A 19,012-nucleotide genomic window follows, 5' to 3' on the forward strand; every position below is an offset into this window, starting at 1 on the left:
TCTATCCTATACCAACCTTATTGTCTCCAACACATTCATTCCCACCACCCCAATCACAGTATCAATCCATCTCATCGAGGGTCTTCCTCTTCTGCACTGTCCCTCCACTCTCCCAAGGATGACATCCCTCTCCAAGAACCAGTCCCTCCTTGAACCATGCCCAAAGTATGTCAGACGAAGCTTCAGAATCCTTGCCTCCAAGGAGCAGCCCGGCTTCACCCTCTCTAGAACAAACCTGTTTGTTCTCCTAGCAGTCCGTGGTATATTCAACACTCTTCTCCAGCACCACAGCTCAAAGGCATCAATTCTCTATCATCCCTAGTCACTGTCCAACTCCTCAGTTTTAATTTGCTTGACTCCACAGCTAACACTCTTGGTACCAGCAGCCAGGAAATCAAGAGACCAATTGCACTGGGAAAGTCACTAGCTGTTAGGGACCTCTCCAGAGTACAAAAGAGCAACAACGTCAGGCTAGAGACTAAGGTGCGCCTGATTTGGGCTATAGTCTTCGCAATTTCACTTGCCCTTAGAGCCCAGCAATTCGTTTTCATCACAGTTGAAAAACTTTCAACCAAAATCGTAGTTGAGGAGCATTTTCACCAATGTTGGAAAACACTTACGAAGAAGCTGTCTTTAGTCTTTAGCCTATTTCTGCTATGAAACTTTTAAAGTAAATTAACTCAGGGATTATTATTACTTTAAATTACCAAATAATTTTCTTTCAAAGAATCTAATACTCTGTCCTTAAACCATGGGACACTGCCGAGTACCTAGAAATTTGTGAGTGCACAATGACTAATGAGGATCAAGTATTTTATCAATAAGAATAATAAGTCTGCCACCGCTGATTTATGTAGTTTCATGTGCCCAAGAAAGAGTTAATATTGAGGCATTAAGTTCAATAGTGTGTTCTACATTCAGAGACTGTGGATAATATCCTTTCCATAGTAGAATAGCTTGAGAAGCAATGGTTTCTTATTCAACGAGGTATTATGGAATGACTTTTTCCAGAACAGTAGTTTTTAACAAGGAAAAAAAAATGTGTCTGGGTCATGGTGAGTCAGGGGTGACTGACATAGCTAACAACATATGTGGTCGCTATTGCTCTATTGTTGCATTTAAAAATATAAATCACCACTCTATCCTGTGGGTTGAGTATTGGCCCTCACTCAAAACAGATCTACATTTTAATTTCTGCCATCTGTGGATGTTATATTCCTTGAGAAAAAGACCTTTGCAAATGAATGAGGGATCATGAGATGAAGAGGTCAACCTGTAACATACAGATGGACAATAAATCCAATGGCAAATGTCCTTAAAGGAAACATACAGAGAAGACAATGTGACCAGAGAGGCAGAGATTGAAGTTATGAGTGAACCAGAAAATGCCTGGATTCCCCAAAATCTGGGTGAACTAGGAAACAGATCACCTCCTGAATCTTGCTGGTGAGTACAACTCTATCAACACCTCAATTTGAGATGTCTTATCTCTTTAACTGTGAGTGAATACATTTCTATTATTTTAAACCACCAAATCTGTGGTAATTTCTTAAGAAATTAACTCCAAAAAAAAAAAAAAAGAAAGAAATTAACTCCCAAGATTTAGCAGCTTAAAAACAACAAATAACTCTATCTTGTTGTTATGACCCATCGAGTCACCTACGACCATAGCGAATCTATGTACAGCAACTCTAACTCTGCCCTCTCCCGAGCCAGTCTCACTAATTCCAACATACCAGCCCCCATTGCCCCAGTCAATGTGTCAATCCATCTCATCCGGGGTCTTCCTCTCCTGCGCTGTCCGTCCACCCTTCCAAGAATGATATCCTTCTCCAAACACTGGTCTCTCCTGGCCACAGTTTCAACACTTTTGGCACCAGCAGTCAGGAAATCAAAAGATGATTTGCATTAGGCAAATTTGCTGTCAGGGACCTTTCCAGATTCCTGAAAAGCAATGATGTCAGTCTAGAAACTAAGTTGCGTCTGACCCAGGCCATGGTCTTCATAATTACTTATTATGCATCAGAAAGCTGAACAATAACTAAGGGTGACAGAAGAATTGATGCCTTCAAGTTGCGGTACTGGAGAAGAGTCTTGAACATATCATGGACTACCAAGAAAACAAATAGGTCTGTTTTGGAGAGGGTGAAACCAAGTTTCTCCTTGGAGGCTAGGATTTTGAAACTCCATCTCTCATACTTTAGGTACTGCCTCAAACAAAAAATAATAATGCTATTGTTCAATAATTCCCACACTTTGTCGGGTCACCTTTTTTGGAATGGATCTCTTCCCCTCAGTTGGCCATGGATAAATGGAGGGGGGGAAATCAAAAGAAATACCTCAAAAAACAAGAAAAAATATATTAAATAAGTTGTTGTTGTTGTTGTTGTTGTTGTTAAGTGCCGTCGAGTCGCAGGTGACTCATAGCGACCCTATTATGAAGGAGAGTCCTCAACACTTGGGTGCCTTTCATCCTCTCTCCAGGTTCATAGGGCTTCCGGAGGCAAGCTCTTGAGGAAGTGGATGCCACTCCTCCTTCCAAACTTGTTTTAATCGGGGAGCTCCACCCCACTCTCTGTCCGCATTGGGTAACCAGCCATTAATGCATTTGACACATCAGTGTCACAGTGTTTCGCTTCACAGCAACCACAAGTTACCACTGTACGGCAGCTTGTACACCAGGGCTATACGACCTAGAGGAATGTCTGAACAAAAACAATGAAAGACAGGCCCGAGGTCCGCGGATTATAAGTCACCCACCTGTGGCTTGGTAGCATCACTTTCTGTCCACTGGGGCAGCTGATCTCTAGCTCTGGTGATGTTATTGTTGTTAAGTGCCGTCGAGTCTCAGGCGACTCATAGCGACCCTATGAAGGAGATTCCTCAATGCTTGGGATTAAATAAATTACCTTTTAAGAAACCTATTTGTTTACTTCTACATTCTAGTTATGATCAAGTCTATTATGACTGTTATTCTCTTTAAAGGAGAAAAGAAATTCCAACATGAAGAAATGAAAGGACTTGAAAGATAACAGAGTGGGGGGAAGTTTCCTGGTTTCTGCAGGTCAGAAATCCAGGTGCGGTTTAGCTGGAAGCCTCTGGCTTGAGGTCTCTCCTGAGAATATTGTTCAACTCTCCGCTGAGGCTAGAGCCATCCAAGACTCATTGTTTCCTTCAAGGCTGACGGACTTGCTTCCAAAGCCTGTGAGTAGTGGCAGGATTCCTTGCCATTTGTTGGACTGAGGGTCTCAGTACCTCTCTGGCTCGTGTTCATTGGCCTCCCCCTAATTCCTTACCACATGTACCACAGGTTAAATGACAACATGAAGACTAGCTTCCTTTTGTGAGAAAACAAGGAAAAAGCGAATGCCCAAGATAGAAGTCACATTTTTTGGGGCAGCATCCGGATGGATGATGCAGAGATTGAGATTGTTCACAGCTTTAGTTTGCTTGGCTCCACAGTCAACATTCTTGGCACCAGCAGCCAGGAAATTAAAAGACATATTACGATGGAAAAGTCTGTTGTTAGGGACCTCTCCATAGTACTGAAGAGCAATGGAGTCACTCTGGAGACTAAGGTATGCCTGATACAGGCCTAGGTCTTTGCAATCAGTTGTTATGAGTCAGAGAGTTGGACAATGACTAGGGAGGAGAGAAGGAGAATTGATGTCTTTGAGCTGTGGTGCTGGAGAAAAGTACTGAATGTACCATGAACTGCTAAGAAAACAAACAGGTTCATCCTAGAGAGGGTTAAACCAGGCTGCTCCTTGGAGGCAAGGATTCTGAAACTTCGTCTGACATACTTTGGACATGTTATAAGGAGGGACTGGTCCTTGGAGAGGGACATCATTCTTGGGAGGGTGGGGGGACGGCACAGGAGGGAAAGATCCTCTATGAGGTGGATTGCTTCAGTGACTGGGATAATTGGGGTGGGTGTGTCAGAGACAATGAGATTGGCACAGGACAGAGTAGGGTTTAGGTCTGTTGTACATAGAGTTGCTATGAGTTGCAAGCGACTTGACTGCACATAACAACAACAACAACTCTACATGTAAGAAGTGAATCACTAAATCTCATCTGCAGTTAAGCAGAGTGGCTTTCACACAGGCACGAGCACCAGAAGGCAGGCACCTCTGGGATGCATTTTACAGGCTAACAGCAAACCATGGACAGTAGCTCAGGGGGATCTTCAGTGTGGCTGCTTGGCACATCGACTACAAAACGAACAGACAGATAGTCTTGGAAAATGTATACCCAGAGTGCTCCTTGGAGGCAAATATGACAAAGCTTCATCTCCCATAATTTGGGCATATTGCTAGGAGAGGTTATTCCTTGAAAAATGACATCATGCTTGGGAAGGTGAACAGTCATCAAAAGAAGAAGACCTTCAATGATATGAATTGACTGCAGCAGTGAGCTCAAGTGTGTCAGAGATTGTGAGGATGGTACAGAATAGGAGAGGGTTCAGATCTGTGGTTCATAGGGTCTCTATGGGTTGAACTAGACTCAACTGCACTTAACAACAACAGTGGTACGGTATTCAGCTGCTACCTAAAAGGTCAGCAGTTTGAACTCACCAGCCTCGCTGTGGGAGAAAGATGTAGCAATTGACTTCCATAAAGATTACTGCCTTGGAAATCCTGCTGGCCTGTTTTACTCTTCCTATAGGTTTGCTGTGACCCAGAATAGATTTGATGACAAAATGTTTTTAATGCATGGAAATTTAAAAAAAAAAGAGAGAATAAAACACATCCAAATATTGACTATGAATTATTTTAATTTTTTAAAATTTCTAAATAATAATATCGCTGGTATCATACACAAGCAAAATCCGGCTGAAGATTATCCAAGAAGAATTAGAACAGAACGTCAACAGAGAACTGCCAGAATTGCAAGCTGAGTTTAGAAGAGGCCATGGTACTGGAGACATCATAGCCAACATCAAATGGATCTTGGTTGAAACTAGAGAATAGAGGAATGTCTATGTTTCTTGGCTCTGCAAAGGCATTTGACTGTGTGGATCATGACAAAGTGTGGCTAACCTTGAGAAGAATCAGAATCCCAGAACAATACCTGATGGTGCTCATGCAAAATCTATACTCGGACCAGGAAGAGGTCATCACAACGGAGCAAGGAAATGTTGTTAGGTGCCACTGAGTCATCGATGACTCATAGCGACCCTATGAACGAAAGGCCTGAGCACTGTTAGTACATCGAGTTTCCAGAGGCAAGCCATTTCGGAAGTGGATGCCGCTCCTACATGGTTCAAAATTAGGAAAGAAGTGCTGTCAGGGATGCATCCTGTCTTCATACCTTTTCAAATAATATGTGGAACAGATCATTCAGGAGACTGGACTTTTTGAGGAGGAATGTTGCACCAGAATTGGAGGAAGACTCATCAACAACCTGTGTTGTGCAGATTGACACAACCTGGCTTGCCGAAATGAAGGAGGATGTGACACGTTTGCTGCAGAAGGTCGAGGACTGCAGTCTTCAGTATGGATTGAAGCTCTATATTAGAAAAACAAAGAGTCTTACCACTGGGCCAATTGGCAACACCATAATAAATGAAAAAGAGATTGAGATTGCTAACAATTTCAGCTTATTCAGTTCCACAGTCAACACTTGTGGCACCAGCAATCAGGAAATTTAAAAAAACCTAATTGCACTTGGTAAATATGCTGTCAGGGACCTCTCCAGAGTGCTGAACAACAACAGTATCAGTCTAGAGACTAACTAAGGTCCACCTGTTCCAGGCCATGTTCTTTGCAATTACTTGCTATGCATCAGAGAGCTGGGCAGTGACTAAGGATGATAGAAGAAAAATTGATGCCTTTGAGTTGTGGTGTAAGAGAAGAGTATAGAATATACCGTGGACTGCCAGGAGAACAAAGAGGTCTGTCCTGGAAAGGGTGAAAACCAGGTTGCACCCTGGAGGCAAGGATTTTGAAGTTGCACCTCACATCCTTTGAGTGTGTTGCCTGGAGGGACCAGTCTTTGGAAAAAGATATAATGCTCAGAAGGGGACAGCACAAGAGAGGAAGACAGTGCATGAGATAGAGTGACACAGTAACTCAAATAATGGAGTAGTGGTGTGTCAAACAATGACACTGACTCAAGAGAGGTCAGAGATCAGAGCCATTATGCATAAGGCCGCTATGAGTCACACATAACAACAAACTCTTTAATGGAATGTATGATAACAGCAGTGTGAAAATTAAAAAAGATGTTACAGTGAGAAAATCTGCTGTCAAGGAGCTCTCCAAAGTGCTAAAGAGTAAGGCTGTCAATTTAAAGACTAAGGTGTGTACCTGATTCAAGCCATGGTGTTTTCAATTACTTCCTATGTGTCTGAAAATTGGACAGTGAATCAGGATGACAGAAGAGTTGATGCCTTTGATTGTTATGTTGGTGAGAAGTACTAAGTATCCCATGGACTGCCAAAAGAACAAACCAATCCACCTTGAAGGAAGTGCACGCCCGTGGTCTTTGGAGGCGAGGATGATGAAACCTCATCTCACATTCTTCGGGCATGTTTTCAGGAGGGGCCAATCCTTGGGACATGACATCATGCTGGGAAAGGAGGAGGATCAGAGGGGAAGACCCTCAGCTGGGTGGACTGACACAGCAGCAATCCAGCACGTCAGAAACTGAGGATGGCGCAGGATAGGACAAGGTTCAGATCTCCTGTTCACTGTGAACTGTAGTCACCTCAATAGCAACTAACAACATGACAATTACATTTCTTTGGGTGTTTGTTGTTTTGGTTTTTTTAAAAAAAATTAAGTGAGGAAGGGAGAAAATAAAGGAAGGACAGCACTCAAATACTTTCCCATCTCCAATCTGTCTCCAGCTATGGAAGCGTGAAGGGCCATGACAAACCGCAGCGGGCCCTGCCGTGAGCAGCCCCGGGAGGGGAGGTCTTCAGGACTGACCTGCACGTTGTAGGTTATGTGGACCTTCACCATGAGGTACAAAGGAGAGCAAGACACAACGTCAGCTGACTCAGAAATTTCAGACTTTATTTAAAGAAAATAAACTATTGACTTCAGGATTCCCACAAGTGGGCCAAGCAGGGCTCCAGAACTTGGGAATGGAAGAAGTGGGGCTACCTTGGTCCATGAACTCTGCTAATGAGCAGAAGCCCAGCTGTGGGGCTCAGCGGCAGAACAACAACTGGGACAGATCCATAAGAACCAGACCAAAAGCTTCCAGAAGCTCATTGCTGCCATGCTGGAATCAATGCATAGCTGATCTTCCATGGGGTTTTCAGAGACTGTGAATTGCGCAGGAGGAGACTGGCCATCTTTGTCCTGAGAAGCGAAGGTGGATTTGAACTGCCAGCCAAGCGCTGTCTATGTGTCAGCAGAGGAACTCACTATGGCCACCAGAGCTCACCAAAAGAATCCGTGCACCAGCCGCACACCAGTGCTCCCCAAGGTAGCTGGGATAAAGTGTCATGTCTCAGACAGGGATAACTGGGGACAGGACCTGTCTGAATGGAAACCCCAGTGGGCGCTACTGTGAGGAGAACAGGGAAGGTATTTAGGAGATGACACTAGACTGACCCTCATGCCGTAGAGCTTCTTAACCACGGGGTGTCAGTGGATTTTACCTAGAGTACTCCAGTCGGCTCCATGGTCAACACTCTTGGCACCAGCAGTCAGGAAGTCAAAAAACATATTGCTATGGGGAAAGTCTGTTGTTAGGGACCTCTCTAAAGTACTCAAGAGCAATGGTGTCTCTCTGGAGACTAAGGTGCACCTGATACAGGCCATGGTCTTTGCAATCACTTGTTATGCATCAGAGAGTTGGACAATGACTAGGGAGAATAGAAGGAGAATTGACACCTTTGAGCTGTGGTGCTGGAGAAGGGTACTGAATGTACCATGGACTGCTAAGAAAACAGATTCATCCTGGAGAGGATTAAACCAAGCAACTCCTTGGAGGCAAGGATTCTGGGGCTTCGTCTGACATACTTTGGGCATGTTGCAAGGAGGGACAGGTCCTTGGAGAGGGACATCATGCTGGGTAGAGTGGAGGGACAACGCAGGAGGGGAAGACCCTCTATGAGGTGGATTGATTCAGTGACTGGGGTAATCGGGATGGGTGTGTCAGAAGCCATGCGATTGGCACAGGATAGAGCAAGGTTTAGGGCTGTTGTACATAAGGTCGCTACGAGTCGCAAATGACTCGACAGCACATAACAACAACAATAAACAACAACCCTAATTACAAAAGGAGGCGCTCAGAGAACATGTCCAAAGAACTCAGAAACCAAAGATCAAATAAGCAATTTTATTAGAGGCTTTGGGAGTGAGCTGGCCACTCTCCTGCCTTCTCTGCATGCCCCAAAGACGCTGGAACTACAGATGACTTTCTAAAGTCAAGCTGGGACAGAACAGACCTGAAATTCTTCACAAAAACAAACTTGTGGGAGCTCCGTGAGGCTTTGTGCTGGTTTCCAGGTGCCCCCTGATCCTGCGGGCTCTTATCCCCGGGCAGAGGGGTGCCAGCACAGTAGTGACTTGGTGGCTGAAGGTTCCGTTCCAAAGACAGGATAGCTTCAGTGCTGTTCTCTCTTGGGTGTGGGTTCTCTGCTTTGGGAAGCAGAGGGCTGGAATCAGGATCCTGCAGGCTCACGTAGGGGACAGAGTGTAGAGGCTGTGGGGACCAGGGCATCTTGTTCAGAAGGGCCTTGCTCAGCCTGGCTGCAGTCGATCGGAGACTCTGCTTGAAGTTGGAGAGGTCTGCAGAACCGGAGAAAGGCTGCTGCCCGGCTGCTCGGCCAGGCACAGGTTGTAAGTTTCTTCTTCGCCAGCCTGAAGGCTGCAGAAATTTGGTGGAGAGGCGCTTCTTCCTCCAGTGGCCCTGGATTGGCCTAGAGCCTGAGGGGCACACTCTAATACTGGAAGCCCTCTCTGACGTCTCAGGAACTGCCTTATCCTCCCCGCAGCTCCTCTCACTGGAAGGCTCTGAGGCCTTTTCCCTTTCTCCCCAACTCCAGCTCCCAGACTCTGTTTCAGGCTTGGGCTTCACGGAGGCCTCAGTCTGCATCGCACCTGGTGTGTCTCTGGCACCACCTGGTGGCCTGGACCTCCTGGGTGTCTGTGCGTGGTTGGGCCTGCTGGGTGGTTCTGGAAGGTAGGGTCCACTCTTCTCCAGGGCTGACTTTCCTCCTGGAGGTCGAACCCGTGGGGGCTTTGGCGGGGGCTTCTGCTTTGTTTCACAGAGTCTTTTCTGCTGCCCTTGGAACCCATCGTCTGTGTGCAAACTGAGAGGGCCCACGCCAGCAGTGGACAATGGGCAAGGTCCTGGTAAATTAAGGAGTAAGTAGGACTGCAGGATGCGCTGGGGAAGGCCCCACGTCAGGTGTGCAATTTTCCGCCGCATGAGGGCCTCCAGGAGCAGTTTCTTGCTCTTCCGGAGGGTTGAGCACTTGGGCAGGACAGGGAGGGCAACGGGAGTGCCCACCAAAGCTGGGGCAGCCTGGGGGACTGAGTCACCTTGGAGAGAAGGGCTGGCGGAGGTCAGGTCCAGGGCGGTCACAGACTGAGAGTTCCAGGGCTGTCCCTGAGTCAAGCAGGGGGCTTTCCCTGGAACCTGGTCTTTGTCCTTTTGTTGGGCTTCCTGGGATTCACGGGGAGGCCCCCAAGCCTCAGCTCTGCACTCGCTGGCAGGGGCCCTGCTCCAGCTGTCCAGATGTGCTTCAGCCTCACTGGCCAGCAGGGAGTCCTCACCCAGCTGGGCCAGGTGCTTCACCTCAGGGCTGGGGACAGAAGCTGAACTGTTTGTACTGACGGCCTGTCCTTGTTCCATGGCCCCATATCCAGACCCAGTGAAGGCTGGCGGCCATGCTAGGCTGTGCTGGAAGCTCATGGGCCCGTCACCACCTGCACAGTCAAACGGGAGACCTACCTTCTCAAAATCTTCCCCTACGAGCTGCTTCCCCTTTCTGGGCCTTGAGATTTGAGGCCCTCCAGTATCCTCAGCTCCATACTTCCCTTGGCTCTCAGCATTCTGGATTTTAACAGCCTCTGCATCACCAGCCTTGTTCTGGTTCCCTTGCCCTTGTGTCTGGATTTCTGTACCACTTTCACCTCCTAACTCCTCCTGATAGTCAATCCCAGATGCGTGGATCCCTGCACCGTCATCACATTCATTCCCTTTCACATTTCTCTTCCCTTGCATTTTAATTTCTGCATCATTCTTGTCTCCCATCTCCTCCTGGTTCTTCCACTTTAATGAGTTGGTCTTTCCATTAACTGTGCTTCTTAGCAGTCCTTGGAGCTCTCCTCCAAGTCCCCAAATCTTCGCACTGTTGTCATGTACGACCTCTCGTTGGTTTCGCTTCTTTGAGGCCTGACATTCTGCACCATTCTCACCTCCAGCCTGCTCCTGGTTCATCTTCCATAATGAATCTCTGTCTCTGTCAATTTCATCGTCTGGCTGTCCTTGGTTCTCTCTCTCGGGTTCCTGGGTCACGTCACCTTCTTTGCCTCCCCCTTCTTTCAGGGTTCTTATTTCTGTACTGTTTTCACCTACTCCCTGTTCCTGGTTCATCCATCCTGATAGACAGGCCTCTCTACCACTTGTTAACTGACTCTGCTTTTCCTCCCCTGCTGCCCAGGTCTCTGCACTATCTGTGCCTCCAGCGACTCTATCTTTTCTCTTCTCTGGAGCTTGAAATTCGGTGTTTTTCACACTTTCAATCTGCTCCTCTTTCTTCCACCCAGCGAGGTGGGTTTCTCCATCTGCTTCAGTTGTTAATTTCACCCAGTTCTTTCCCTCCGACACCTGAAGGTTTGCATCATCCTTGCCTCGAATATGTCCCCGATTCTTACACATGGCTCTGGCAATTGTTTTACAGATTTCACTTCTTAACTGACCCTGGTTTTCTTCCTCAAGTCTTGCAGTCTCCTTGTCCTCTTCCTTTCTCAGTCCTCTCAGCAGACTCTTCTCTGGTGCCTGCATGGCTGCACCATCCTCTTTTTGCAGTTTCTCCTGGATTTTCTTCTCTGATGAATGTGTCTCTATATTGGCTTCGGCTCGTGACTGACTCCGGTTTTCTCGCCCCAGTGCCCAGGTTTCTGTACCATCCTCACCTCCCTTTTCTCTCCTGCGTCTTGTCTCTGATGTCCAGCTCTCCGCTCTCTGGTCCTCTCCAACCTGACCCTGATAATCCAAACAGGATCGCTCCAATTCCTTGTCAATGTCACATGCTACCACTCTCTCCCTTTCCCACTCCAGCCACTGGATTTTCAGCCAGTCTTCTTCTCTTATCTCTTTGAGTTTCTTCTTGCAAGACATCTGGGTTTTCCTGGCATCGTCACCTTTTGCCAGGCTGTGTCTTCCCAAGCTCCCTGGACTCTGAAGCCCTAATTTGATTTCCTCCTCCCCACTAGCTTTCTCACTCCCAGCTCCATCCTGCTTCTTCCACCCTGGTGTCCAACAGCCTGTCCAGCAGTCTGTCGCATTCTCATTTCCAATCCATTCCTGATTTTCCTCCTCCAGCACCCATGCCTCAACACTGCCTTCTTCTTTGACCTGTCCCACGGGCTTCCTTTCAGATGACTGAAAACACAGAGCCTCCCCACCTCCAACCTGGTCCTTATTTGCCCTCTCTTCTGCCGGAATGCCTGCCTCATGATCCCCTCCATATTGGTCTTGTTCCCCCCAGCTTGGCATCTGTGTCTTCTCGCGATGCCCGCCTCCAGCCAGGTCCTGCTTTCCTGATCCCTGGGCCTTTCTCGCTCCGTCATCCTGCTCTCTGGGCTCGCTCTGATTCGTCCTTTGAAATCCTTGCATCTCATCAGCATCCTTTTCTCCATGATCACCCTGTTCTCTCCTCTCAGTTGTCTGCGTCTGAGCATCAGTCCTGTATCTTAACTGCTCCTGGCTCTCTGCCCCGTATGCCTGGCTTCCAGGAGCACTCCCGCCTCCAGGCTTCCTCTGGTATCTCTCCCCCAGTTCCTGAATTTTGCCTCTATCCTCACTTCCCATCTGGTCCTGGTTCTCCCACCCTGCTTCTGTGATCTCTCCATCAGTTTCACCAGTTACTGGTCTCTGGTCTCCCCACCCCAGGATCTCAGCCTCTGTGCCGTCCTCCATCCCAAAGACTATGAAGAGTTGCTGTCCAGATGCCTGGGCATCTCCAGCATCTTCTCTGTTTTCCCTTTGGATTCCCCACCTTGAAGCCCAGTTCTTTCCACTCTCCTCTCCTCCATCTGGTGTCTGGTTTTCTCCCTCTGGTGCCCAGGATTCCTGGGGACAGTCCCATGTGGGCATTCCCAGTTGTTGGTTAGAGGGAACAGGCAGGACCTCTCTGGACCAGACTTGCAGCATCTGAGCTGAAGGGAGGTTTGAGAAAGAGGAGGCTAAGGACATGGGAGTGGGGTGGGGCCTCATGCTGATGGGGGGTTCCGGACGCTCTAGCTCTTCTGGAGAGGGGACAGACAACTGCTCCCTCCTTTGGTGCATCTCCAGGCCAAGGGACAGTGGCTGGCCAGTCAGGGTAGTGTGTCCATCCCTGAGATGCCAGGGAACTTGACTTGAATCCCAGGCACCGTTCCAAGGGAGCAGGCAGGTGTTGGAAAAGGTGGTAGGACCCAGGATGGGTTCCAAGTGGGTGTGGGCACTCCACGGTGGGCCCTGACACCGGTGCTGCCAGGAGAGTAGACGCTGGGCCCAGGATTCCTGGAGGCCCTTCTGGGGTTCCCATCTGTGCTTCCATGTCCGTTGCTGCCCGTGACCATGCTTGGGCCGGCTGACCTTCCTAGGACGAGAGATGATGTCTGAGGCTGCCCTTAAAACAGGGGACCGTCTTGTGGAGGGCTCTACCCACTCCTGCCATGGTACCTGTAAGGATGGAAAAGCAAAACTGTGAGATACACATCAGCGCATCTCATGCCTGCAGCTCACAGGTCAGAGTTACAATCCCGGGCACCAGATGAGGCTGCCAGGACTCAGCAAGGAGTCACTTTCTTCACTCAAGATGAAATTACTAAGTTTACTCAGAGCCAGGAACCCTCGCTGGTTCTGGGGATACTGACATGAATAAGGCAAAGCTGCTGCTGGGAGCTCTGATCTAGGCTTGGAAGACAGACACAATAAAGATGGTTCTGGTGGGAAGGAGGGCAAAACGGGGAGTGGGAACGCCCCTTTGCACAGGCCGCTCCATCCAAGGAGGCTCCTCAGAGAAGGTGACATTTGACTGGAGAACTGAAAGCAAACCTGATTCTGATTCGTGGTGATTCCATGTATTTGAGAAGGGGACTGCTTCATGGAATTTTCCTGGCTGTCATATTAAAAGACCCTGTGAACAACAAATCTGAACCCTGTCCTGTCCTGTGCCATCCTCACAGTCTCTGACACACTCAAACTCAGTGCTGCAGTCACTGTGTCAACCCATCTGGTAGAGGGTCTTTCTCTCCTGATCTCCCGATTGCTGGTACCAAGTATACTGATTGTAGAACCAATTTCAATCTTTTCGCCATCTATCATGTTGTTGCCCACAGGTCCAATAGTGAGAATTTGTTTTTTTTTATGTTGAGCTGCAATCCATATTTAATGCTTCAGTGTTTAACCTTCTGCAGTAAGTGCTTCAAGTCTCCCTCACTTTCAGCAAGCAAAGTGGTATCATCTCTATAACAAAGATGATTGATAAGTTTTCCTCCAATCCTGATGTCACATTATTTTTCACAGAGTCCAAGTTCTCGAATAATTTGCTAAGCATGCAGATTAAATAGGTATGGAGAAAGGTTAAAATTCTGATGAGCATTTTTCTTAATTTTAAACTATGTAGTGCTCCCTTCTCCACACTTCTGGGCGTGTGAAGGTGAGCACACGAAGGGCTGCATCTGGGAGTTGAAATATATCAATCAGTATTCCATTGATTGCTGATGTCTCATTTTTTGCTTATGCCTTCAGTACAGCTTTACCTTCTTCCTTCATTACCATTGGCTCTTGTTCATATGGTTCTTTCCTGAAATGTTTTCATTTCAGTCAATTCTTAATGGTACAGTAACTGTGTATTTCCTGGATCATTCAACATATTGCCCATATCATCCTTCAATATTGTGATATTAATAGATGGAGAAAAGAGTGAAATTATCAATGATTTTTTTTCTTACTTGGATCCACAATCAATGCTCTTGGTACCAGCAGTCAGAAAATCAGGAGTCATATTGCAGTGGGAAAGTCCTCAGTAGGGAAACTTTTCAAATTATTGAAGAGCAATTATGTCAGCTTGAAGATTAAGGTGTGCCTGATTCAGGCCAGGGTCTTTTCAGTAACTTGCCATGCTTCTAAGAGCTGAACAATGAATGAATACGGATGATGGAAGAAAAATCGATGCCTTTGAACAGTGGTGTTGGAGAAGAGGAATGAAAATCCCGTGGCCTGCCTTACGAACAAACAGATGTGTATTGGAGAAGGTGAAGTCAGAGTGCTCCTTGAAGGCAAAGATAATAAATAAGGCTTTGTCTCAAATACTTCAAGCATGTTGCTTGGAGGGGCTGATCCTTGGAGAGAGGCATCATGCTTGAGAAGGTGGAGGGTTGGCAAAGGAGAAGACCCTCAACCAGCTAGACTGACAGTGACTGGTACAATGGGCTTGAATGTGTCAGAAATTGTGAGGTGGCACAGGTAGCAGAGGGTTCAGGTTGGTTGTTCATGGGTCACTATAGATTGTACTTGACTCTACAGCACCTAACAGCAACAACAGTGTTCCCGTGCTCTGTTTGCACGATAGACTACTCTTGATCTAGGTGTAGGCTTTTCATGAACACAAGTGTTCTGGGATTCCCATTCTTCTCAACTTTAGCTGTAATTAGTTATGATCCACATAGTCAAATGCCTTTGTAGGATCAATAAAACACAAATAAACTTTCTTTTGATAAAGTAAAGAACACCACTTATTTCTTGACTATGTTATTTATTTGTGTTATTGATATAGAAAGAGGGTGAAACCAAGCTGCTCCTCAGAGGCAAGAATTTTGAAGCTCCATCTCACATACTTTGGGCGTGTGGTCACGAGAGACCAGTCCTTGGAGAAGGACATCAGGCTTGGAAGAGTGGAGGGACAACGCAGGAGAGGAAGACCCAGGATGAAATGGATTGACTAGGACTGGAGAAATGGGATTAAGTCTGTTGGAGACGATGAGATAGGCTCAGGATAGGGCAGGGTTCAGAGCTGTTGTACAGAGGGTCACTATGAGTTGCACGCAACTCGATGGCACATAACAACAAAAACAACTTATTATTATTTATTATTTATGTTAATAGTCAAGCTCATATCACTGGTATCATGTAGGACCTCTGTATGAATACCGTGGCATCAATCACGAGACAAGATCATTGTTATCAGTGTTGTTAGGTGCAGCTGAGTCTACCATGACTCACAAAGACCCTGTGATCAACAGAGGGGGACCTCGCTCTATGCTGCTCCCTCCGCACAGTCCCCCACATGCTCCAGTCCATTGTTACGGTCACTGTGTTGATTCATCTTGTTGAGGGTCTTCTTTTGCTGACCCTCTAACCTTCTTAGCATGATGTCTTTTTACAAGGACTGGCCATTCCTGACACGCGCCCAAATTACGTGAGACAAGCGTCACCATCCTTGCCGCTAAGGGGTGCCTTAGTTACACTTCCTCCAAACAGATTTGCTTGTTCCTTTTGCAGTTTATGCTATGTTCAATAGTCTCCATCAACACTGTAATCCAAAGGCATCAATTATTTTTCTGTATTCTGTATTAATTGCCCAACTTTCAGATGCTTCTTGTTGTTGTTGTCATATGCCACCAAGTCACCTGCAACTCATAGCAACCTTATCCACAATAGCTCTGAACCTGTCCTGTCCTCAAGCCAATCTCATTGTCTCTGACACATTGCCCCTATTACTCAGCCACTGTATCAATCTATCTCATCCAAGGTCTTCTCCTGGCCTGTCCCTCCACCCTACTACCAAGCATGATGCTTTTCTCCAAGGACGGGTTCCTCTTGGCAATATGTCCAAGTATGTGAGTTGGAGCTTCAAAATCTTTTCCTCCAAAAATAAAAAGGAAAAAAAATCCTTGCCTTGAGAGAACAAGTTGGTTTCAGATGCATAGGAAATAATTAAAAATACCTTGGCTAGGATCAGGCACATTTTAGTCTTTAAACTCACACCCTTACTCTTTAGGACTTTAAAGAGTTTCTTGCAGCAGGTTTTCCCAAGGCCAACACATCTATGTTTTTTTAATGGTTGCTCCCAGGGATGTTCATTGTAAACTAAAGAAAATTTCAATTGAAAATTAAACAGTTTCCAATTTTTGTCCATCTATCACGATTTTGTTCATTGGTCCAGTTGTGAAAGTTTTTGTTTTCTTGGTGTTATGATATAATCCATTTTGCAAGATGTAGTCTTTGATCTTCTGCAGCAAGTGCTTCAAGTCTTCTTCACTTTCCAAGAGCCTGGTTGTGTCATCTGCATAATGTAGGTTGATGAGCTGTCCTCCAATCTTTTTTTTTTTAAAGATATACAGGCTTGTGTTTATTGCAACATTATCCACAAGAGCAAGAATAATGGAAACAATCCAAATGTCCTTTAACAAATTAATGAATAGAGAAATTGTGGTGCATTCACAATGGAATACTAGGCATCACTGAAAAACAAGGAAAGAACTTTTAATACGTGACATGGATGAGTCTAGGCTGTCCTCCAATCTTGATGTCACATTCTTCTCCATATAATCCAGATTCTCTAATTATTTACTCAGTATACAACTCTAATTGGTATGGACGAAGGATAGTGCCCTGATGCACACCTTTCCTGGTTTTAAACCATGAATGTCTCCTTGTTGTGAATTACTGCTTCTGGACCTATATATACATTTCCCATGAGCACAATGATGTGTTCTGGCATTCCCACTCTTCTCAGTGTTAGCTATAATTTATTACAAGCCATACAAATGCTTTCTTATAGTCAACAAAAATCTTTCTGGCATTTTCTACTTTTAACCAACAGCCACGTAGTATGGAACTTTGACTAAGATTAGAGTATTCCATGGTATTTTCAATTGCTTCTTTTTTTATTTTTAATTTTTTTTACAACTGGTAAAAAATTGCTTCTTTTAAAAAAAATTTGTTTTATGTTGCCTTTAAATTGCTTCTTATATATATAAAAATTCAACAATAAATAATGAAGACTGAAGAATAACACCCTTGAATAATGGTGTTGGCAGAGAGTATTGACTATCCCATGGACTGCCAAAAGAACAAACAAGTCTGTCTTGGAGACAGTGCAGCCAGGGTGCTCCCTAGAGGCAAGGCTAGTGAAGCTTCATCCCACATACTTTGGGAATGTTGTCAGGAGAGGCTAGCTAGCTAGTCCTTAGGAAAGTTCTGGGGAAAGTGAAAGGTCAGAGAAAGAGAGGAAGACTTTCAACAAGAAGGATTGACACAGTGACTGTAGCCATGAGCTTGAGCATGGCAGAGGTCGTGAGGGCGGTGCTGGAGAGGGCAGCTTCCAACACGTCCATAGGGTAGCTCCAAACCATAGTGGCCTCAAACACACCTAACAACTGCAATGACAGAGTCTTGAAGGATCCCTGGTGGTTCTGTGGCTAAAACATTTGGCTGGTAACTAAAAGATAACCTGTTTGAATTTACCAGCTGCTCCACAGGAGAAAATTAGTCAATTGGCTGTTCAGCCTTTGAAACCCTATGGGGTTGTTGTTGTTGTTGTTGTTGTTGTTGTTAGGTACCATTAAGTCACGTACAACTCATAGTGACCTGACTTTATGGGAAACTATGGGATAGTTCTGCTCTTTCCTCCAGGGTCCGTATGAGCTGGAATCAACTCATTGACAGTGGATTTTGGACAGGATCTTGAGGGAGTTCAGGTGGTGCAATAGTGAAGTGCTTGACTGCTAATCAAACTGTCAAAAGTTCAAACCCACTAGCTGCTCTGCAGGAGAAAAATGTCTGATACTGTAAAGAGTATAGCTTAGGAAACTCCTTGGAGCACTAATCCATTCTCCTGCAGAGCTCTCCCCGTCCTACGGTGCCCTACGGGTTTCTCCCCTGTCCCACAGTGCCCTATGGGGTTCTCCCCTATCCTACTCTGCCCTACAGGTTTCTTCTCTGTCCTTCTTTGTCCTACAGGGTTTTCTCCCACCCTACTCTGCCCTTTGGGGTTATCCTCACCCTACTCTGCCCTATGGGGTTCTCCCTCATCCTACTCTGCCCTTTGGGGTTCCCCCCTCCCTACTCTGCCCTGTGGAGTTCTCTCATGTTCTACTCTCCTCTACACGGATTCTATGACTCAGAATCCATTTGAAGGCCATGAGCTTGGCTTTGACAGGGTCTTGCAAACAGTGACTGAGACGAGGAGCTGAACACGGGAGAATAGCAGTGGTGGGGCCCCCTCACCTTGATGACCTTCTTTTGCTTGGTGCAGCGCTGGTGGAACTGCAGCCAGAAGTGCTGGACCTGCCAGATCAGGAAGAGGCAGAGCAGGACCAGCTTGCCATAGCACCGAGGGTCCCTGCAGCTGTCGTGCTGGGAGAGCAGGCCCCGCACTGGCTCCCACTCAGAGCCCTGGAAAGGCCCCACCAGGGCACAGGCGCCCAGCAGTGGCAACAACATAGCAACATTAGGCCAGGCAGATGATGTTGACAAGTTGAAGGGCAGGACCTATCTGAGTGTCCCAGACAGGCCTCTGCCTAATAAGATCCTTGTCACAGAGACCGCCTCACAATGGAGCATGGGGCCCCACCTCAGCTCTAGCTACTGGACTTGGGTGCAGGTGAGGACAGCATTCAGGGACCACCCAAAAGAGTGGGGGGGGTAAAATCCATTGCCATCACATAGATTCTGACTCATGGCGCCCTCCAATGGGTTGGAGAAAGTGCAGCCTGAATGGTCCTTGGAGGAAAGAATGACAAAGCTTTGTCTCACACACTTTGGTCACGCTAATGTTAATGGGAGGTGGGAACTGCCTCACCTATTCCCCTGCGGGGTGGCAAGCTGG

At 46.5% G+C, this 19,012-nt stretch overlaps 2 protein-coding genes across 2 annotated transcripts in view; both read right to left on the reverse strand.

Annotated features, from left to right (window-relative positions):
- Positions 1-12,111, reverse strand: part of LOC102875811 — a 13,038-nt gene extending 927 nt beyond the window's left edge. The window contains exon 1 of the mRNA XM_006890182.1: positions 8,408-12,111. Coding sequence (XP_006890244.1) covers positions 8,408-12,111 — 3,704 coding nt within the window. The remainder of the gene's footprint in view (positions 1-8,407) is intronic.
- Positions 12,112-12,301: 190 nt separating this feature from the next.
- LOC102876211 (chromosome unknown open reading frame, human C22orf46) lies at positions 12,302-18,627 on the reverse strand. The gene is made up of 3 exons (XM_006890183.1): positions 18,412-18,627; positions 12,404-12,858; positions 12,302-12,350 (listed from the first exon to the last, which is right to left on the reverse strand). The coding sequence occupies exons 1-3, from the start codon at positions 18,625-18,627 to the stop codon at positions 12,302-12,304; spliced, it is 720 nt and encodes a 239-aa protein (XP_006890245.1).
- Between the last annotated feature and the right edge of the window lie 385 nt (positions 18,628-19,012).

This window comes from Elephantulus edwardii, unplaced genomic scaffold, assembly GCF_000299155.1.
Source record: "Elephantulus edwardii isolate Elephantulus edwardi_28Jun2011 unplaced genomic scaffold, EleEdw1.0 scaffold00086, whole genome shotgun sequence".
In the NCBI taxonomy this organism is placed as follows: Eukaryota; Metazoa; Chordata; class Mammalia; order Macroscelidea; family Macroscelididae; genus Elephantulus; species Elephantulus edwardii.